The following is a 23,457-nucleotide window of genomic DNA, read 5'->3' as shown; positions in this document are numbered from 1 at the left end:
TTTTTCCTCTTTACTGTATTTTGTGTTTTGTTTTCGTTTCCTCTACATACTTGGTGTGCGAAAACAAAGAAAGTGTAATAATAAAAAAAACAACTCCACTTGTACTAAAAGAGAGAGAGACAACTGTTTTGTCTGTTTCTCTTTCCATTGTTGGTTTCTCTTATATTGTGTTGTTTTAATTTTGTCCTAGTTGTAACGAGGCAAAGTGATATTTGTTGCAAGTTCGAGTTGGTTTATATGTATAAAAAACATGTTTGTTATTATTTTGTTTTTGTGCATTTGTTTTATCTGTTTTTTTCTTCTTTATTTTGTTTTTAGCAAAACCCTACAACATGATGGATGTGAACAAGTATGAAATGAACTGAAATGAATAATTTTATTAAAAATAGTTTAACAACAAACAACAACAGCAGCAAATTTCCAACAACAGCGATAGACAACGAATTATTTGAAAAATTCCGGTTAAAATAAAAACTTCAAAATTAAACGTAACAATAGACCCTTTGACCCCCATACATTCATGAAGAACATGGATAAAAATGCGGGTGAGGGTGGACAACAAAATGATGGTAAAGGCGGCGGCGGCGGTGGTGGTGGCAAATCATCGGGCAATTCTGGTGCTGGCGGGGCAGGTGGTGGTGCACACGATCCTGCTGCCCTATTAGATGCGGCCTCATTATTTGGTTAGTTTTCTATCATTATTTCTACTTTTAAAATAAAATTTCTATGGAATTTATAACTTTATTTTTTAATTATTTCAGCTTACTGGGGTCGTGATCCTAGTGCTGCTGCAGCAGCAGCTGCTAATCCATTATTTAACGCACAATTTAATGCTGCTGCCGCTGCTGGTTTGGGTCTACTACCCAATCCAACTGCTAATGCCGCCAATGATCGCTATTCAATGGCTGCAGCAGCAGCAGCGGCGGCCGCAGGACATCATCACCAAAACACCATGGCGGTAGCAGCTTCTCAAGCCGCCAGTTTGGCGGGTTTACATCCAGCAAGTGAGTTAATGTGTAAAGTATGCGTTAATTTTAACTTTACTGAGTTAAAAAGACATTAAGCGCTAAACTTATTCTATTACAACTTGTTCTTATATCATTAATTGTTCAAGTTCAAGTTCGTAGGATCCAAGTTCAAATACTGTTAAAGATAGTTTAGTAAATCCTTAACATTGGGGTGAAACAGCAAACTCATTTGCTTTGCCAAAAATGTAGTTTGAAGAAAACTCCCCTAGATTAAATAATTAAACAAAACTTCAATGGTGTTCACAAGATTTTATTGTAATTTCATAAATTCTTTAAAGCCATTGAAGCTTATACTTATGTACATATTTCACGCGTATATGGTGCATACACCCTTCCCAGTATTAACGCATCGAATATTCTCTTTCAAATGCTCGATCGTTTCTGGTTTATCTGCTTTACATATCCCCAGAGTAACTAATGACGTACATATATAGGGAAAATCAAATATTTTGGAGAATTTAAAAAAAAAAAATAAGTTAAAACTAAATCTCTTGTAAGTTTCAAAGCATATTTTTAAATTTTCGACTATAGTAACCTAAGATTACGGATTCACAGTTTTTTCCTTTCTATTTTCTACCGATACGTGTCTCTGAAACCGAAAACCATCTGAATACAGCTTCAACGATTCTCCAAAATGTTTAATTTTCCTCATGTATACACTCAGAATCGCCTCAAATCAACAGATTGGACAAAATAAATTCGTGTATGTGTTATTTGAGTTAAATTTAAATTTATTTCTGTTTCTTAGATTGGTGGTCAATGGCCCAATTAGCTGCCCAAGACTATTTCAGTCGTTTGCAGGCCTCTGGCCTATCACCATTTCCCCATCCCGATTTGGCAGCTGCTTTTGGACCAGCAGCATTAGGTTTAGGTGGTGCTGGTACTGGTGCAGGCAATAGTGGCGGTGTAGGCGGCAACTCTTCTGGCTCTGGAACACAAAACTCCAGTGGTAATGCGGGCTCCAATATCGGTGGTAATTCATCGTCTGGTGGTAAGTCGAGCAGTAAGTCTCGCAAAGAAAAGCAGCGTCAACAGCAACAACAACAACAACAGCAGCAGCAACAACAGCAACAACAATCGCTGGCCAACAGTTTAAATGCGGCTGCTGCAGCAGCAGCCGTTGCCTCAAATCCGGCAGCCGCATTGGCGGGCATGCATTTGGTGGGAGCCGGCACCACAATAACTCCCTCCTCGGGCATGGGCAGCTCCGCTAATAGTGGCAATAACAACAATAACAATAGCAGCTCCAACTCATATAAAGTAATTTCTTTACACAACAACAAACTTTTAAAATACAATACAAATAAATTTGATTTCTTTTTAAGACAATTAATGAAAATTGTTTATATTTTATGCAGAATAATTCCTCAAATCTTGGTAAAAACTCAGCGTCATCGTCGTCTTCTACAATCTCTGTACAATTGCCTCCGTCGCCTGGTTCAGCTTATGATCCTGTAGTCTTGCACAAAGAGTTATTGGCCATGCAAGTGGCAGCCGCCGCTGCAGCTGCCAATCCCTCATCTTCGTCGTCATCATCAACGTCATCGAAGAAATCCCGAAATTCTTCATCAAACAATTCTTCCTCCTCGCATCATATGGTAGGCAGTTCATCTGGTAACAATGCCTCATCCTCAGGCGGTCTGATGTCAACGCATGGTGCTATGACAGGAAGTGGTGTAGGTGGCGGCATGGGTGGCTCTTCTTCATCATCGCGTAATAAGAATGAGGATAAAAATAATGCCTCCTTGAATGCTTTGAATTCATTGTCGCAGTTTGGTACATTGGGCATGACACCTCAACAGAGTATGCAGGCAGCCATGAATGCTTTTGCGGCCAGTAATTCAGCAGCAGCCGCAGCAGCCTCCAATGCTGGCAACAATGCTGGGGTATCCTCAACCTCGACGTCGTCATCTTCTACTGGCGGCAATAAGCAATCAGTAAATGATTTCATGCCATCCGGAGGATTAGGGTGAGTTATTCTTTTTAATCTCGTACCTACTAAACTAAGCTAATGATGACATTTACTCTGCACCATTTTAGTGACCATCCATCGCTGTTGGGAGTACGCTTGCCGCCCGATACGGAAATCATCAAATACACATCATCCATCGTGGGCCCCAAAATACCCGGTACTACAACACGTGGTCGTAAAAATACAATTTCTGATCATGATCAAAATCTACAACTACAACAAAAGAATGTACCCGAATCAAAATCATTTTGCATTGCATTTTCAGGTCTTAGCCCGGCGAAAAGGGCTAGACTAGAAATGGAGTATGCTGCCATTGCTGCCGCAGCCAATGCAGGCCCTGGACCCAGCTTGCCTCCCACGCTGACTGCTGCCCAGATCGCTGCGCTGAGTGGACTGGGTAGAGCGAGTAGCACATCAAAATCTTCGGGCGCCTCTGCTGCCTCATCGTCACAGAGCACGCCACACTTGGACTTGACCGGGCCGAGCAGTGGCCGAACGAGCCGTGACTCATCGTCGGATCGCGTTGAGGTCATTAAATTGCCACCTACTATTACCTCGAATGGAGCGTATAACTTATCGAATAAAAATAAAGATATACACGATTTGAGCGGTACAACTGATCTTAACTCGGGTGTTAATCTCAGTTTGAAGCCGGCTGCTTCTTCAGTATCGAATACATCGCTAGCCAATTCGAATGTTGTCGGAGCCACCATTACTATAGAAGATTTTGATGCTCCGCTTAATTTATCCATGAAACCGGATAAATCATCAGCGTCTAGTAATGATTTATCAGGTAGCAGTGGCAGTGGCGGTTCGGGCGGTAATAACTCTGGCAATACGGGTTCAAATAGTTTACAAAGTTTAAGTTCCATAACCGCTGCTCTTGGGAGTAGCGGTGGTGGCGGTATCGGTATGAGTGGCGATAATGTCGGTGGCGGTAATGGTGGAGCAGCAAATAGTTCCAATACTGGAGGTAATAGTAGTAGCAATTCCTCTTCGGCCAGTGGTGGCGGTGGTGGTGGTATGGGCAATGACAGAACAAACCAGCCGCCCTTCAAAGAGGGACGTCCTAGAAATTTGGGTCGCGGTGTATCGAAACCCAAAAAGAATACTGTGGCCTCGCTACTCGCTCAATCAAGGGCAGTGGGTATAAAACCCATGCTATCCACTCAACAATTATTACAACAAGGCGCTGATATAGTAAGTGTTATTAGACGTAACAAAGTCGTAAGTTTTAAAATATTTTTCTATTTTAGGAGAAAATACGTCAAGCCCTAACCGAAGCTAATGCTCAAATGGAGGTTTCTACTGATTCTGAAAGTATTGCTGCTGAAAGTGGCCTCTCGGAATCGGAAAGTGAGGAGCCGAATCTCTTAAATGTAACAGAACTCAGAATACCCTTGGACTTGGGCTGGAAGCGTGAAACGGTCATTAGAGGTCTTACCAAGGCGGGTCAAATTAAGGGTGAAGTCGTGTATTATGCTCCCGGTAGTAATGTACCCCTAAAAACCATGGGACATGTTTTCTCTGTGAGTTTGTAGATCAATTTTTAGTAGATACTATTTAATGACAGGATTGATTACTTTTATAAACTTGATACTTAAACATAATTGGGAGGCAACGATAAATTTCGATAAAAAATGAGTTTTTCAAACTTCAATCTTCTGAATTTGATAATATTTATATATGGCCAGCGAAAACATGTATACCAAATTGAATTCAGAAGATTGAAGGTTAGAAAGGGTTAGGTCTGAAATTTTTTGTTTCCTCCCAATTGAAATTTTATGTAAAATCCAGTTTTTCATAATTTTATTAAATACTTTAGCATTTGGAAAAGAATCCTTCAAAGTTGACACGAGAAAACTTCAGTTTTTCGGCACGAGCCATAGTGGGCTCTTTCTTACAACCTGCACCACCACCATACGCCAATGATGGTGATTACATACGCATGACAGACGAGGACGTGGCCAAACGTTTGGAAGACCTAAAAATATTTACGCGTCAAACCCTAAATGTGGAACAGCGCATTGAAATCGCCAAACAGCAGCAGGCACTGAGAGATGCCAAGAAATTGCAAAAGGAGGAAATGAATCGCAACAAGGAGAAGGCACGTTTAGAGAAAAATGAAAAGTTGGAACAGCAGCGCAAGGAAAAAGAGTTGAAAAATCAACAAGCCATAGAGGTAGTACAAAAATCTTTAAATTTAAATATTTATATAAACATGTTTGTACATTTAGGCCCGCAAAAAGAAACAAGAGGAACTGGAGCGTCTTAAACAGGAAGAAATACTCAAAAAACAACAGGTATGTAGGACGAAAATTAATACAAAAATTCATTTCATTTTGTCTATTTACTTCACAATCTGTCTTTGGTTTACTTTTTGTTTTCTTTTGCCTTTAAATTTGTTTTAATAATCTGTTCTGTTTCTTAAAAACACAACGCAAAAATATTGTTAATGTTTGTCTTTTATTAAAATCGTTTAATTTAGGAAAAGGAAAAGAAACGTCAAGAAGCTATTTTAGCTAAAGAACAGGTATAAAAAATGTTTAAATTTTTTAAAACCTAAAATTAAATCACTTTTAGAGATTTATTCCTTAAATGAGTACAGTAGTTTGTAAATAAAAGTCATAAACTAGTAGACTTTCATTGAACATTTAACAGAATCACACACATACATTTTGGGTTACTTATTTTTGTCATCCTCTGTTTTTCTGTGTAGGAACTCAATCGTCAAAAGGAAATGCTTTTGGCGGCCGAAATGGAACGTGAACGTAGACGCCAACATATGGCTCTCATACGTCAACTGGAGTTGCGTCGTAAGTTTGAGGAGCGCGAAAAGAAAAAGCATCAAATGGTATTGGATCGTTTGATTCTAAGAGAGAAACGTTTAGCAGCTCGTAAACGAGATGCTGAAATTTTAGCACAAATAAGGTGAGGTGCTGTTAGAATAATAATTAATTTATCACAATTACATCAGGGGCTTTTCAGTTTGTTGTGGAATTTTTATTAAAATGTATTTCTTTACTTTTAATTCTATAGAAAACCCCAAGAGGATTCGGAATTATTGCAATTACATAATATACCCGATTTGGAGCGTATTGCTGGCAATCGTTTGCCCGGTCAAGCTATGGCTGATCTGTTAATGGTCTTTGAATTCTTACACAACTTTGGAGAAACATTAGGCTTTGGTAAGTTTCACAAAATATAGCATTCTTACATGTTCCTAAATAAAATGTTGCCACAATTCCTTAATTAAATTGTCATGCGTTTTTTATTTTTTTTCTCACAGATATGGAATCTCTACCCACCCTTCAGAATCTCCATGATGCTTTAGTAGTCGATAGTAATGCCGAAGTTGAAGAAGAACTCTTATCTGTGATGACACATCTGCTGGTATGTGCCATAGAAGATCCGGGCATACCAAATCCGGGACGTCATACCACACTACTGGGACAATCTCTACGAAATGCCGACATTACAAACTCCAATGTATCGGAAATTTTACGCATCTACTTGTATGCCACAGCCACCGGAGAAATACGGCAAATGTTCGGCGTGGTCATGGATCGTGAACGAGAACGCAAAGTACCGGATCATCATCAAATTGATGCTGAAACTGTGGTGCACACTGGCAAAAATGCCGAGTACTACAAGTTGCTGCATGAAAATGAAACCTGGAAAATGTCACTTGCTCTAAAGGACCGGCCATTTGTGGCACTTAATCCCACAAAGAAAACCCAAATATTGGCTCATCTCTGCAATGATTTGCTCATGAACAAGGCAGTACTCAAACAAATCGACAACAGTCTGGAGACCTGCAATCAGATGCGCAAGGAAAAGTACATGACTGACATGAAGGTGAGAAAATATAAGGCTCTGCACATGCGCAAGTCAAGAATAGAGGCTTATGAGAAAATTCAAGCTGAACGTGAGGCAGCTATGCAGGCAATGGCAGCACAACAGAAGTTGGATGCAGAACGTTTGGAGAAGGAATCGGCCGAAGAGACGAATAAAAAAGATGTCTCCGCTTTGGAAGTTAATCCGGTGGCTACCACGTCATTGGAAACGGCTGGCGAACAAAATAATAACACCAATAAAGATGAAAGCATGGATGTGGATTTAGATGGCCCTCAAAAACAACTCGATAAGGAATTAACCAACCTGCCTAGCAATTTGGATGATGGAAAATTGTCTGCAGCCAATTTAATGGTCACAAGTGATATGACGCCCACAAAGATGGCCAAATTGGAAGAATTAACTTCCACTTCATACCACAACGGTGGTGCAACGGCTGGCGATATCAATGCTTTATTGGCGGGCAAGAAGACCCTAAAGGGTCTCAATGATGATGCCTCCACCGATGTGGGCATGGATGAAGATCTCTCCGACATTGAGTCCGAAATTACCAATGTGGACGAGGATGAAGACAATAGACTGTCGGCCGATGAGTTGCAAAAGAAGCTGGATAAAATCATTAGAGCTTCATTGAACTGCAAGGAAGTGTTGGAGAAGAGCACAAATCAATTACGGGCCACTTGTTTTGGTCAGGATCGTTTTTGGCGACGTTATTGGCGTCTGCCCAAGGCTGGTGGCATATTTATCGAAGCCCTGGAATCGGCTCAAAACGATATATTCCAATTCAATGAAATACTGGAGCAAGAAGACGATGAAAGAAAACAAAATATGAGCCCAGAACCACCATTATTGGCACAAGATGACATGAAGAATTCAAATGAGAGGATGGAGGATGACCTAGATGTAGAAATGAAAGAGTTGGAATCACTAGTATCAGTTACAGCCATGAACACAATCCTACCACCACCACCATTACCAGCAGTCGAACATGTTATAGAAAATAATCCAGCCGACGACTCTGATGATGATGTCATCGAAACAAATCGCATAGAACCCGAAATAGTTGATTTGCGTGACGACGACGATGATGATTACGATGTGGCTATACAACCACATGGCATACAACTGGATAATAATGGCACCGCCAAAGTGGAGAAACCCGATGCAGCTGGCCTCTTGCCACCGGCCCACATAATCAATCAGCTGCCCAAAAAGGAGGAAATGGATGTTGAAATGAAGATACCACCACCTCCACTACCGCTACAACTGCAACTACCATTACCACTACCCCCCTCCTCTCAAATCCATCAAATATCAACTCCTCTCATGACGAATCTAAATCAGATTCAGAATTCAATAACTATAAACTGTGATAAACCAGATTTGAATAAAATGAATTCTAACACTTCTACAACTTCCATGATGTCTAATCCCACCACATCGACCACCGTCTCGTCGTCTACAATAAATCTCTGCACCAGCAGCAGCATTTTGAGTGGCGCCATTAAGCCTGACTGCAAGTATGATGACAAAAAAGAAGACGATTGCATTATCGTCTCCTCCACAGGCCCGTCGGACATTAAGCCCTTATTTACAACCGAAATACCCGAAGTCAAGTGGTTTTCCATTGTTAATCGTGAAGTGCCATTGACAACCACAGAACCTCAAAATGCCACCAATCTGAAGGAATTTCAAAAGATGTATGCCAACATCACCTGTGGCACCAGCTATCAAATCCAGGGCCATCCCTGGGATATCTCCAACAATGTCCAGTATTTCACCGTTACCATGGATGATTGTAAGGCTGATTTAACGAAATTAACCACGGAATGCATACTATCGTTGTCGGGCCTCAACGAGGCGGACATCGAAATCAAACTGAAGGAATTTGAGGAAAAGTTACAAAATTCAAAAAACTCCTTGGAGACTCCTCGTCATCATTCTGCAGCAACGATGAAAAGTGAAGAAGCAGATGTAGAAGGTAAAGACAATAACAATATGGAATGCGATGACGAGGAGGGTGAGGCTGATAGAGCATTGGAACAGTGTGGCGGTGGTGGTGGAGTAGATAGGAAATCCGTGGTAAAAAACGAAGGCAAGATGCAATTTTTTCCTTTTCCTAAGGACGCTCTCTGCGACACTGGCGGAGGAGTTGGCGAAGGAGAATATACCGAAGACATAAAGCCTAAATTGGAAATCAAATTAGACGAGGCTTTGCAATCATCCCTGCAAAATATGCAGCAAATGTCTTTGGCCAATATCAGCAATTTCATACAGTATGATATTCCCACGCCTTTGCAAATGTCCCTGGAAGAATCTCAAGTATTGGAGGAAATCAAACGAGAGGGGTTTCCTAAAAAACAAAAGGGCACTTTTGTGAAACGTAACTTGCGTTACGGCTGGTGGAAAATCGATACCATGGAACTGTTGCAACAAGTCATAAATTCTCTCAACTCCACGGGCTTGAGGGAAAAGGAACTCAAGGAGAATCTTACCCGTTTTCTGACACAAGAAATCCCTTTGGGTCTGCCCTATCCCATGGGTGATGTAAGGCCGGATGATAAAGACTTTTTGTTACCGGACAAACCCAACGATTGGACACCCAAAATAGCTAAACGCGTAGAAATGGCTTTATTAGAACAACTTGAAGTGTTGGAAGACAAAATCGCTTCGGCCTCCATGCAATTGAAACATTGGCAATTGCCACCTAGAATAGAATCCGAACTTAACTTGGAGAGTGATGCTGACATTACGGAAGAAGACTTTGTTAGCATTATACCCATGATAAGGGAACGCATCATAGACTTGGAAGCCAATATAGAAAGGCGTTACTTGAAGCCACCCTTGGGTGCTCATACTGGCGATGCACATTTAGCGGCCATTGCTCAAAATCAACATAATACTCAAACACAAAATTCAGCCAATGCTGCTGCCTACTACCAACAAATGCAACAGCAGCAGCAACAACAACAGCAGGCTCTGCTGCAACAGCAGCAACAACAAGCCTTTAATCCCTCGTCCTTTAACGAAAGAGCCATGGCTATAGCAGCGAATAATGCCAACAATGCCGCTGCGACCAACTCAAATGCCAACAACAGCAACAGTGCCGCCGACCTCAACTCTCAGTCGCACTCGGCCAACAACAACGAAAATAATTCGGGAGGCGACTCTCCATCCAGCAATTGTGATAGTGACAAGGATGAAAAGGTGGAAAACATACCAAAAGGTCTGGTGTCTTGGCGAGATGCCGTCTCACGTTCTCATACCACCGCCCAGCTGGCAATGGCTCTATACGTTTTGGAATCTTGTGTGGCCTGGGACAAAAGCATTATGAAAGCCGTAAGTTTTTTTTTGTTAAACACTTTTGATTGTGATAGTTTTTCAAAACATACTTTAAATAAAGAATAAAACTAAAAATGTATTATTAATCAGGCAATATTAACACTACACAAGCACACATTTTATTTTTTTTTTGTTTTCATTTATGATTTAAACGACATCATTTAGTTTACTTTCTACCCCACATATATTTTACTACTTACTATACTTAGACTATAATTTTATTATTTTTTGTGTTTTGTGTTTGGTTTTTTATTTAGTTTTCCCCTCATTCACATTATTAACCAAACTAACATGTATTTATTTAATTATATAGTGTTAATTTCATACCAATGAAATTAAATTTATTTCTTTAGTTTTCTTTATTTATGTTTTCTATTATTTTAATTTAATTTAATTTTGAACTGCATGTTGGGTCTTTATTTTAATGCTTTTATTGAATTGAATACGTATTTAATTCATTTTATCATAATTTCTTATTTATAAGCAGGATTTTGAGAATTATTTAGTGTTTTTGTTGATAAACTAACATAACTCTTATCCGGTAATATTCACAAATGATGCGAAAATTACATTGTTTCTGATTATGATTTCTCTGAATGATGCTTACAAATAAATTTATTACCACCCGAATATTTATTTGAATACAAAATAAGCAATTTAGAACCTAATAATTCATTTTTAAATCGATAAAGACATATGGTAACATATTGACGAGACGCAATTGTTAAAATCTAAGTCTGTTGTCAAAAACCTAACTCCTAAACCTAACTGCAACAACAAAATATATGTTAGTCAATGTATCTTAAAGCCTATGTCTTCCTCTACGATTCGCTCGTACATAATTTTGCACTTCTTTTCGATCGACTGCATTGCATTGTGTATAGTTGAGTTGACAATCTTTCGTCAAATGTGATTCCGGTTGTTCCGGAAGGAAGATCTAATTGTCATGGGAACGTGTTAGGTTTGAGTATGTCTCATATATTACTTTATAACCTTTGTCTGATGAACAGATTATGGTGATGTTTAAGGCCAAACTTTTAAGTACATTGACAAATATATCGGTTTTGTGTTGTCGACGTACCGATGGACACCCAATATCAATATGTATACCCTTTTTAGGGTTTTAAATGAATAATGTTAGAGTGTAATATTTGTATGGATGCAAAAAAAAAGTAATAGATTCTACGAAGCATATTTGCTTTAGAAACCATATGTTTTTGATAAGTTGTAAGTGGTGTTTCACTGCAATGTGTTAAGAGGTAAAATATTGTGAACAAGGATAATAATTCAGGACTTTTTCGTCCATTCATCAATTCAGCGTTTAATCGCCTTAAAATTTCTGTTAATTTTATTAACACGCCTGAATAAAAAACATTTTATTTATGATTTTAAAATGCGGGATTTTTTCAAATCTTTAGCTTTTATTTTAAAACATTTGTACAATATAAATTTATTCAAAGTATTGGCGTTGCCTTCGGTACAAGTTCCGACACCGATTCGGCTGGTGCAATTCTTGGTTTTCAAATTTTTTCGTGTCAAAATCACCTCTTCTGATTCGCACAAACCATCTCTCGGAAATTGAAACCGATGAAACACAATCTCCATAAGCTTCGGTGACCATTTGGTGTGTTTCAGCGTAATTTTTTTTAAATTAAAGAGGTAAAGCAAAACAAAATTTGACATTTTCGAAGCAAAAAAAAAGTAAGAGCTATATTCGGATATGCCGTATCTTATATACCCTTCACCAAATTATACTTTGAAATACAAATTTTAAATATTTTTAGGTAAACAAAATTAAAACTTTTTTTTCAAATTGGTTTTGTATTTATTTTTTTTTTTCGAAATTGTTTTTTTTTATTTTTTACCAAATAAAATTAGGGGAAAAACTTTTTTTTCACTCATTGGACTCATTGTAGGTCCAAATTACTATAGCATTATATACATCGTTTGAATGGACTTGGAAATATCTATCATTAGATATCCATATTGTCTATATTAATGACTTGGTAATATAGTCCCGATTTTTCATTATATCTCAGCCATTTGGGCATACGAATATGGCTATAACGACTTCGTTATCTATAGCGATCCAGAATTTATACACTTTGTGGGGTTGCAAATGAAAAATGTAGAAATTACAAACGAAATGACAATGTTATATAAGTTCTAAAAAATAAAACCGCGTTCAAAAGATACGCCATCTATTGTATATCCCGTATTTTGAAGTTATACACCCAATAGTTATTTTTATACCCTTCACCTTCGTGAGAAGGGTATTTCGTTTGTAATTTCCACAATATAATTTTCCGATCCTATAAAGTATATATATTCTGGATCATTATAGATAGCGGGGTCGATTAAGCCATGTCCGTCTGTTGAAATCAACCCCAAATAACTTACATTGACGATTCTTATAAAATCGAGAAAATCGGTCCACAAATGGCTGAGATATAAGGAAAAAACCAGGACAACCTCGATTTTTGACTATATCTGGATTACTAAGTCATTAATATAGACAATATGGATATCTAATGATAGATATTTCGAAGACCTTTGCAACGACGTATATAAGACCATATTAAGTTGGACCTACAATGGGTCAAAATCGGAATAATATTTTTTAACCAAATTTTTTTTTTCACCAAAGTTTTTTATTCGCTAAATATTAAAAAAAAATTAAAAAAAATTCGACATTTTTTTCCAAATAATGAAAAAAAAATTAATTTTGTTTACCTAAAAATATTTAAAATTTGTATTTTGAAGTATAATTTGTTGAAGGGTATCTAAGATTCGGCACAGCCGAATATAGCTCTCTTACTTATTTGTATTTAATACTAGCATTATTTTTCAATCGAATGCAGCATTTTAATCAGTTTATATATGTTATATTCAATATATAATCATTTACATATAATTGATAACTTGTGTAACTGAAAATAAAACTCTTATTTAAAATCATGAAGCACTTACACATAAGGTCAAAATCCATTTTAAATCCCTCGTTTATAGTTGCAAATTTACTTAGAATTCTTCGTAGAATGTTTTCCCCTCCTACTTCTATTAAATCTCAAGCACCAGGAGTGAGTGAGTGAGTGAGTGAGTGGTGTTGTACAATAGGTTATGCAAACACTTACATATCGCTGGCTTAACATGCAAAGGCTCTAAGTCTACTTTTTTTAGAAATTGAGATTTTAATGCAGTAAGAAAACAAAGCAAAATACAAAATAAAATTGCGTTTACAGAATTCAAAAATATTTACGCAAAAAAAAGTTTGAATGTTTTTTGTCTCTCCTGTAAAATTTTTAAATATGGACTTAGAGCAGTGATGTTCATCCCATACAACAATTGTTTAAAAAATTTAAACACATTTGTTACGCTCTTTTAAAGAGCGTAATAAATGTCTCATTTTTTCAGAAATTCAATAAGCATTGTTGTTGGTTGGTTTTTGGATGAAGCATAGCAAACACACGAGTTTCAATTACAATTGAACACAAAAAAACAAAGTTAAAAATAAATAAAAAATTTGAGAGTATTTCGGCCGTATAATGTATATTCTTTCATTTCCTTAAAATTTAAATTATATTCATTTAATAAATTGGTTTTATTTGACAAAAATTCTAAATTTAAACTTTCTTCATTTTGTTGTTATTTTAAGTGTTTGACATTATGTTTGCTGGGTAGCTCTCTCACCAAATATCTTCATTTTTATTTTTGAACATCACTGACTTAGAGCCTTTGCATGTTAAGCCAGCGATATTTAAAAAATAAATGAGCAGAATCTCTTGAACTTTTGAAGAATCATTTAATACAGTTAAATATATTTGTAGTTTTTGACGGATTAAAAACATACATTCCCTCGAAAGAATCTCTTGTTTCACTTGATATGTTAATTGTTAAGAAATTTATTAAATTCTGTAGAAAATAATTTTTTAAAAAAAAACATCTACATTATACATATTTAGTTTGCATTCTTTTTATTCTGTATTGTATTTAGCCCTTTTTGCTTATTTTTTGTTTGTTTGTTTTGTTTATTAGTTATCCAGAAAATATCCAATTTGTTTGTTTTTAGTTTAGAAAACAAATTAATTTAAAAAAAAAAAATATTAAAAATCATCTAATTTTTCTTAAACTTTTTTCGATTTTTTTCTTTTTTCAAAATAAAAAAAAAAATAATAATATTTGTTGTTGTCCAATTTACTACGCACTTTTATTAAATTATATAAATGTCGCTTAAATTCAAAATCCTGAAAAAATTTCGTTAATCAATATTAATTTCTCTTATTTAATTTATTGTTAACTACTACTACTTACTATTGCATCTTTAAATCCTTAAAAATAAAATCATTTAATTTTTTTGTGTGCTTTTTATATGTTCTTTTTGTTTTTTTAACTTTTTTCTATTTTTGCATTAAAAAAAAATAAAATACTGATTTAATATGGTGAATGTTTGTTAAAAAAAAACACTTGAAACACTATAATTTTTACAAAAACAAAAATACATTACAAAACCACATTTCATTCATTCATAAAATAACCCACCCACAACACACTCATTTTACAACTTGCATTTGACAAAAACATCTAACTACACTTTTACATACTACATACGTAAATACACACATACATACATGCCCTTTTATATTTACTCATTCATTTGAACATTGATGGTGATTGGTATACAAACAATATATAAATTCAATACAAATTTTCCTTTCCCTGTTACCTCTCTTCCCCCTGCCTTTTTCGATATTCCTGAATTCCCGAATTCCTCTTTCCATTCCCATTTTGTTTTGATGGTTGTTTATTTGTTGCGTATTTCTATAATCATTTTGTTGCTCTCTCACAAAAGTTGCCAATAACAAAACCGGAAAAATCCGAAAAGTCAAAAAAATCCAAAAAAGAAAAAAAATCGAAAGATAAGAAAAATTCCCATAAAAATGATGAAAATTTTAATGGAAAACATAAGCATAAACATCACAAGAAATCCAAAAGTAAATCGAACAAAAGTGAACAGGCATCTCTTAATGATACCAAGTCTCTTAATTTGCAAACACTATTCGAAACAAACGAGGAGATCTCTCAGACCTCTCTAGCGGCGAAAAGTCCTAAGGGCCAACAGCCAACAGTTGAGGGTGCTGAGAATTCGGTAATGGTGTGTGAGACCACAACACCCACCACTATTAAAATCAATCTGAAATATCAAACGCCCAAACAAAGATTCAAGAATGCTTTGAAATCGGGTGAAGTCTCTCTAACACAGTCACCCAACCCCTCACCAACACCTTCTTCTGGCACGTCAAGAGATTCTGTAACACCACCACCAACACCAAACACTCCTTCCAAAAAAACCAAGAAATTAGCGACCAAAAATACTAAGAAATTAACAACCACAACCACAAACACCAACAACAACACATCCCATGAAAAATCTAGTCCTTCATCACCCTCCCATTCCCACATCCATTCCCCTTCCTTAAAATCCACCAAAACAACAACAACAAATACTAAAAAATTAGGTAGAAGCCGTAAAAAATCAACATCATCTACAAAATCTCCCAAATATTCGAATTCCTTACAGAATTGCCAGTTCTGCACATCTGGCGAAAATGAGGATAAACTTTTGCTGTGCGATGGCTGCGACAAGGGTTATCATACCTACTGTTTCAAACCGAAAATGGAGAATATACCCGACGGCGATTGGTAAGTATTTAGACAAATTACACAAAAATTAATTTTCATATTTGTTCAATTTTCTTCTTTTTTTTTTTTTTTTTCAAAATACAACAAGTTTTGGTGGCAACTAATTTATGTTTTCTTGTAATTCTTTTACTATACATCTTCATATTTCATTTATCAATCAATCAGTCAGTCAATTAATCGATTTTTGTTTGTCTCAGTCTCAAAACTAAAAGAAAATATTAAAAAACAGAAATGCTAAAATCTCTTTAAATCTAATAAAGAACACATGTTGTCACCTTTTCAAAGCACTAATAAAAAAACACTTTTTTTTAAAAATATAAGATTTATAACTTATGTAGTTTGTCTTGTTAATTCTCTACTAATGCATGTTAATCTGTATCTCTATGTCCTTTAGGTATTGCTATGAATGTGTTAATAAGGCAACCAATGAACGTAAGTGTATTGTTTGTGGCGGTCATCGTCCCTCACCGGTTGGCAAAATGATCTATTGTGATTTGTGTCCACGTGCATATCATGCCGATTGTTACATTCCCCCACTATTGAAAGTGCCTCGTGGCAAATGGTATTGTCATGGCTGCATCTCAAAGGCACCACCACCGAAAAAACGTTCCTCCACTAGTAAACCTCGCCGTGAACGTGATTCATCTGCCTCGCTATCGAAACGCAAAGATAAACATCATAATACATCGTCCAGTTGTGAGCAGCTGAATACATCGGCCGATCATCACAATATACACAATTCATCACACGATGAGTCCATGACTTCCCTGCCAGCACCGCTGAGGTGAGTTTTCATTTACATGCTTTCAACTATAGCTACACTCCACACTCAGTGGTTTAGAAACTTTTTTATTTTGGAAATAAAAACTGATATCAAAACTATTTTTCGTTTCCTTTTAGCCCGGCTCATTCTGTTGCCTCAACATCATACGATGATCATCATAACAACTCTATTGATACAACGCGCTTCCAAAATCAAGTAACAAATCGTCAAGGTGCTTTAAGTCCACAACCCACAAACAATGAATTCAATGATACCAGCATGGATGGTACTGCCACTGCAGTATTAGGCACAAATACAGCAGTAGCAGCAGCAGCTGCTGCAGCAGCCTCCGTAAATGTTGGTATACTACAGCAACAGCAGCAACAAGTGCTACAAACACCTCCTACTGCAACAAACATTCTTCCAATGATGACTATTCCACCACCAACGCCACCAACACAACCACAACAGCAACAACAACAAAGTTTCAATAGTATGCCAACTACGGCAGCACTCTTACCACCTCAAGCACAAATTTTGTCACCATCACATTTTGCCAATCTCAGCGCACCACCACTACAAATCGGTTCAAATCAAACAAATCATTTGCCATATCCCCTTAACACCACACAACTGATACCGCCCAGCACAGCGGCCGTGATAGCAGCACCCTCTTTACCACCACCAACACCCACAACAGCTATAACATCAACATTAAATGTAGCGGCATCATTAATTGTTGCACCCCCAACCATAACCCAGCCAACGGTCACAGCCGGTCTCTTACCTGTAACTTCTCTACCAAATCAAATGCCACTTTTACCGATCATAACAGCAGCAGCAGCAGCACCGCCCACACCACCTATTGGTGTCACGGCAAATCTAATGTGTGCTACTACCTCCCCACAACATTCCTCCATAACGTCATCGTCCCGTTCCTCGACACCGACACAGCAACAGCAACAGATGCATCATGTGCCTGCTGCCCAGCACTCGCCACAACTACACGCTCCTGCTACTTCACCTTCCATGATGGTGGTGTCTACAAGCGCGGTGACAACACCGCCACCCACCACTGCATTGGGTCCACCGCCACCCCTGAATATTCATGCCGTGCAGGAGGCCAAGGAAAAGTTGAAACAAGAGAAAAAGGAAAAACATGCCACCAAAAAGTTAATGAAAGAATTGGCCGTGTGCAAGACAGTTTTAAGTGAAATGGAGGTAAATGTTTATTATAAATCTCCAAAACAAATAGCAATACATTCATGTTAATCTTTATTATTTAGCTGCACGAAGATTCTTGGCCTTTCTTGTTGCCAGTAAATACCAAACAATTTCCAACCTATCGCAAAATCATAAAAAATCCCATGGATTTATCCACCATTAAGAAAAGACTACAAGATCTAAGGTAAATTTTTATAAAATATTAAATTTAAAGCACTTGCCCTTACTCTCCTCTCTCCTCTCCGCCCTCTAGTTATAAATGTCGAGAAGATTTTTGTGTTGATGTCCGACAGATTTTCGACAATTGCGAAATGTTCAATGAAGATGACTCGCCGGTTGGCAAAGCTGGTCATGGTATGCGTAAGTTCTTTGAAATGCGCTGGGCCGAATTGACCGACAAACATTCATGATATCAATTGCAACATCAACAACAACAAACCCAACAACTCAAATATAACAGCGAATAAAATGAATCGTAAATCATTTGAATCCCACATGGATTTAAAACATTAAAATAAAATACACAAGCAAAACAAAATGATTAGTAATCAATCGTAAGTGAAATATATTAAAAAAAAAACAAAAAAAAAAAACAAATTATACATACAATATAAGATCTAACTTTATTCAAATTTTAACTAATTAAACAAGGCTTGATATTAATTAATTAGTATATAGATTTAAAAAAAACACACACACAACAAAAATAAAAAAATAAGATTTTAAACAATAATAACATAACATCTAAATTATATTATTACAATGCACACATGTCATTGGTAACAACACTCAATCAATCAATCTCTTACACACTCACACACTCAAACTTACAGAATTTTATCAAAATTTAGTAACTAAATATATATTTGAAACTCAACATTCTTAAAAAAAAACATAACTCACACATACTCTCTCTACTCGTCTACCGAAAGGAGATTTAACAGATTATTTCAAATATTTTAATAATTTATAAACTTTTTACAAAATTTAACAACATTTTTATACTGAAATAAAAGAAAATTTAAACCAAACAATTTCTCAAGTTCTTAACATTGTCATGAACTTTACTTTTTACAGGATATTTTAATTTGCTTTTTTTTGTATTCAATCAACAAATATTAAAGAAATTCTTTTCAATTTCAAATGCATTAAAATATAGTTGAACAAATATATGAACAAAATTCGAAATTAATTTCGAAATATTCGAATGTTGCCAAACTAATAATTTCGCTCGTAGAATTTCATTAAAAAGAAAAAAATAGAAAAATTTTATATTTTTTTAAAATACTGAATTTTGAATGGATCAAAAATTAGTTAAAATTTAAAGTATTGAAAAAAATATTAATTTTGTAATAAAAAACATTTTTTACATTTTCCAATACAAGAACAAAATTCGAAATTAATTTCGAATGAAACTCCAAATTAAGAAATGTTTTAAAAATCTCAAAAAAAATAATAATTTTAAAATCTCAAAATATAAAAAACTCGAAAATTCGAATATTGGCAAAAATATAGAAACTTTAGTTTTTTTTTTAAAAAATACTGTATTTCGTAATAAGTATGGAAAATATTTCAAAATATTAATTTTGTAATAAAAAAACATTTTCAAATATAATAACAAAATTCCATATTAATTTCCAATGAAATTCATAATCAAGAAAAAGGGTTAATCCATCTTTTCAAATCAATAAATCCCAAAATTACAAATTAATTTCGAAATTTTCGTACATTTTTTAAGTAGAATTTTTCAGTAAAATTGGAATTTTAAAATATTTTGATCAAAATTCGAAATTAATTTCGTAATTTTCGGACATTGCCAGAACTGTTTATATATATTTGAAATTGAAAAATATATCGATTCTATCGAAAATAGAATTTTGCTTCTTCAGAATTTCATTTTCCTAAGTTTTTTTATAAATTTCATTACCAAAAACTTGACTTTTGTTGACGTTTATTACGTTATCAAATTAAAATTAAAAAAACTGAATTATTACAAGTTTTGGGAATTAACAAAATCAAACAGAATCTGAAGAAGCTAATACAAAATCTATCGGAATAATAACTATGGAATTGAAACCAATCTGAAAGAAAATTTTTCAAAACATTGAATTTCGAATGGCCCAAAAAGTCCCTAAAAATTATAGATTTTTTAAAATTATTTGTTCTAAACTTGTTCCACTGCAAAAATAAAATTCTAAATTAATTTCGAAATTTTCGAACATTAGAAAAAATACTGAAATATTTTTTTTAAAATACAGAAATATTTAAAAATATTAATTTTGAAAAAAAAAAAATTTAAAAAATCTTTGCCTCTACATGAACAAAATTCGAAATTAATTTGAAATTTTTTTTTTCAAAATCTGAAATTTTTTTTTTAAAATACAGAAATGTTTAACAAATATTCACCCCTAACGTGAATCAACATTTCACATGAAATATGTTCCCTTTTCCCATTTCTCGTTCATCAACTCTGTTCACGTGAAAAAATTCCCCATGTTGTGAAATTTTTAGATGAAATTTTGTAAACAATAAACAGCTGTTACGAACAAAATCAACTATTGTGAATGAAAAGTTTAGGGGAATATCATGATAGCAATTTTCCCTTCGAGGGAAATGGATATTTCATGGGAACATAAATTTCACATGTTTTTCACGATAGGGGTGATTAATTTAAAAAAAAAAAATTTCCACTACATCAACAAAATTCGAAATTAATTTCAAAATTTTTTCCAAAATCTAACAAAATCTCCAAAAATAGAGAATGCAAGTGTTTGAATTTATTAATTTAACTATAAACATATTTTTTGGACATAAAAGTTCGAAATTTTCATACATTTCAAAACTATAAAGTAAACTAAGTCTGCTTTTACACACAGCAAGTTTACTTGAAGCAAGTCTCTTCGATTCCCTTTTAAACTTGCTCGACTGTTTACACACAGCAAGTCTGTGTTCAATTTTGTATGTCAAAACCTAATAGACGCCATAGTGAAAATGAGAAAACAAAAGAGAATTGAAGAGACTTGCCAGTACAAGCAAGTGTGTACCCCTCTTCTTTCTTCTTGCCTCTCTCTCCTATAAACTCTAGACTTGCGCAAGAAAACTTGCCCTGTGTAAAAGCAGACTAAATTAGTTTTGAACATTGTTATAACTATTTATTTTGCATGCACAATTCATTTGAAACTGACAAATGTAGACAAAATTAATAGTTTTTAAAAATATTGAATTTCGAATTTACCTAAAGGGGACCTACAACTTATAAAAAGTTTTAAAACATATGAATTCTTTAAAAATACCACACAAGAATTATTTTCGAAATTCAAACATCGCCCCTAAATATTTATAGAAAAAAACATTTAATTTTGTAAAAAAAAAATGGTTTTTAAATGTTTTACACTACATGAACAAAATTTGAAATTAATTTCGAAAAATTGTCGAAAATCTGACAATAAATACTACAAAAATTTCATATGTTGGTTTTTAAAATTTTTCCACAACATGAAACAAAATTCCAAATTAATTTCGACATTTTCGAACATTATCAAAACTAATACATTTTTCGAAAATCTGACAGTAAATATTTAAACTAATATTGAATTTCAAAATGTATAAAAAGACCTGGATAAGTCACGCAAGTGTTTGAAAAGTATAATTTAATAATATTATTTTTGACATTTTCACTATTTTGTCAAAATTCGAAATTAATTTCCAATGTTTTGAATATTGCCAAAACTAATTATTTTGCATTTGAATTTAAAAAATATAGAAAAATTTATATTTTCTTAAAATATTGAACAACAATAAATTCGAAACATTCGAACTTTCGAAATTTTCAAACATTACCAAAACTATGCATTTTGAGTGCTGAATTGAAACAAAGAAATGTTGGAAAAGTTTATATTTTGAAAATGTTTATAAATTATTAATTTACATTTCTTTATAGCTTTTTGCTCAAACTCACATAAGAAACATGTAAAATATTTATAACTTTAATAAAACAATACACTTTTGTAGTTAAAACACAAAAGTAAAAAAAAACAACAAAAACACGAACAAACTGATAAAAAAAATCTAAAATTTTCTTTCAGGCAAAAACCGTTTTATAACAAAAATCATAAATTAAATTCGTACAAAATGCGTCTTCACACTTAAACCCACAAATAAAACAAAACTTTTTAAATATACTCAGCAAACTAACAAAAATACACAACTAACTTTTAGTTAATAATTTAATATTTTTTTATTTTTTTAAATTCATAAGTTACTCTTTAAGTTTCAGTTTTAATTTAATTTAATCAATAAAAAAAATATGTATTAAATTTTTTTGTATTTTTTTTTCGCAAAACTAACTGAGCAGTATTTTTTTTATATATACAACACTAAAACATAAAATAAAACAAAAACATTATTAAAAAAATTAATGAAATAAATAAATAAAAAAAAAAGTTTTTTCCTTAAACACAAAAAAAAAAAATATTTTTTACAAAACAACATGTGAACTATATAAAAAATGCATCAAAATAATATATAACTTAAAACAATAAAGTTTAATATATAAATAATAAGACATTGTACTTTGTAATTTATAAATATTTGTATTTGTTGTACTTAGTTTTTAGACTCTAACCAGAAAAAACCAATAATTAAAACAAAAAAAAACATAAATAAATGAAATTATCAAAGCATAACACATATAAGCATCAATGAAATTCATTTAAATACAGCAATTAAATGTTGTTTTGAAAACAAACCGAAAAATAATAATGATCAAATGTAATAAAATCTTAACAAGAATTAAGAACATTTTTTTTTGTATTGTATTAATAATAATCTCTATAACACAGAATTATAAGCACCAGTATATAAATTAGAATTTTACTATTTACTATACAGTATTTAAGTTGTAAGTTTTCTTATCACAAATTATTAATTGTCCTTTTACGTATAATTTTAAATATATATATATTTTTTAAATTATATTATTGTTCTTTGTATTGTAACTTTTAAACACTGCTCTCTCTCTCTCCATATCTCTCTTTATAAATGTCTTTCTCTCTCTGTGTTGTTTTTAATTTGATTTTTTTTTGGCAGCTTTTTATGTTTTTATTTTATAAATTTCCATTTTTGGTATTGTATTAAAAATTATTTATTTTCTTTCTTTATTATATAGATTTTACTTTATACATACTATGTATTTATAGTTTATACTATTTTAAATGTTATATATACATTCAATACATATAAAAATATAGAACAAAAAAAAAAAAAACAAAGATATTTGATTTTTATATTAAATGCCAGCATCAGTAAAAAAAAACAATAGTAATTTTATTTTTGTTTATTATTAAAAGCAGAAGGCTACAGCGAAGAAAATTATATAATTTGGAAATTTTATTCGATTAAAATAAACAAAATATTACATCAGACACTATAACAAAATATACAAAAATTTTTTTATAAAGAGTAGCCAGATCAGATATTTCCAGAGTTTACTAACAACGATTGCAATGTATAAAATATGTGTATATCCTGCAGGAAATGTCAATAGTGAAACTGTACTGACTTACTATTGACAC

The 23,457-nt window shown here is 33.8% G+C and overlaps 1 protein-coding gene across 6 annotated transcripts in view; it reads left to right on the top strand.

The window, feature by feature from the left end:
* Window positions 1-18,404, top strand: part of tou (toutatis) — a 94,731-nt gene extending 76,327 nt beyond the window's left edge. For 2 of the 6 annotated variants that reach the window (XM_065514201.1, XM_065514202.1), the window contains 17 exons: window positions 319-683; window positions 762-1,004; window positions 1,777-2,288; window positions 2,387-2,997; window positions 3,069-4,200; window positions 4,257-4,529; window positions 4,826-5,182; window positions 5,238-5,303; window positions 5,489-5,533; window positions 5,720-5,931; window positions 6,040-6,188; window positions 6,290-10,194; window positions 15,047-15,897; window positions 16,292-16,681; window positions 16,798-17,881; window positions 17,947-18,068; window positions 18,138-18,404. In XM_065514201.1, the coding sequence (XP_065370273.1) occupies window positions 521-683; window positions 762-1,004; window positions 1,777-2,288; window positions 2,387-2,997; window positions 3,069-4,200; window positions 4,257-4,529; window positions 4,826-5,182; window positions 5,238-5,303; window positions 5,489-5,533; window positions 5,720-5,931; window positions 6,040-6,188; window positions 6,290-10,194; window positions 15,047-15,897; window positions 16,292-16,681; window positions 16,798-17,881; window positions 17,947-18,068; window positions 18,138-18,294 (10,272 nt within the window). In that variant the 5' untranslated portion in view covers window positions 319-520 and the 3' untranslated portion in view covers window positions 18,295-18,404. The remainder of the gene's footprint in view (window positions 1-318; window positions 684-761; window positions 1,005-1,776; window positions 2,289-2,386; window positions 2,998-3,068; window positions 4,201-4,256; window positions 4,530-4,825; window positions 5,183-5,237; window positions 5,304-5,488; window positions 5,534-5,719; window positions 5,932-6,039; window positions 6,189-6,289; window positions 10,195-15,046; window positions 15,898-16,291; window positions 16,682-16,797; window positions 17,882-17,946; window positions 18,069-18,137) is intronic. The other 4 variants (XM_065514204.1, XM_065514206.1, XM_065514205.1 and 1 more) reach the window with 4 other exon arrangements.
* Window positions 18,405-23,457: the final 5,053 nt, after the last annotated feature.

This window comes from Calliphora vicina, chromosome 5 (assembly GCF_958450345.1).
Source record: "Calliphora vicina chromosome 5, idCalVici1.1, whole genome shotgun sequence".
In the NCBI taxonomy this organism is placed as follows: domain Eukaryota; kingdom Metazoa; phylum Arthropoda; class Insecta; order Diptera; family Calliphoridae; genus Calliphora; species Calliphora vicina.
This window is presented reverse-complemented; position numbering and strand designations above follow the sequence as displayed.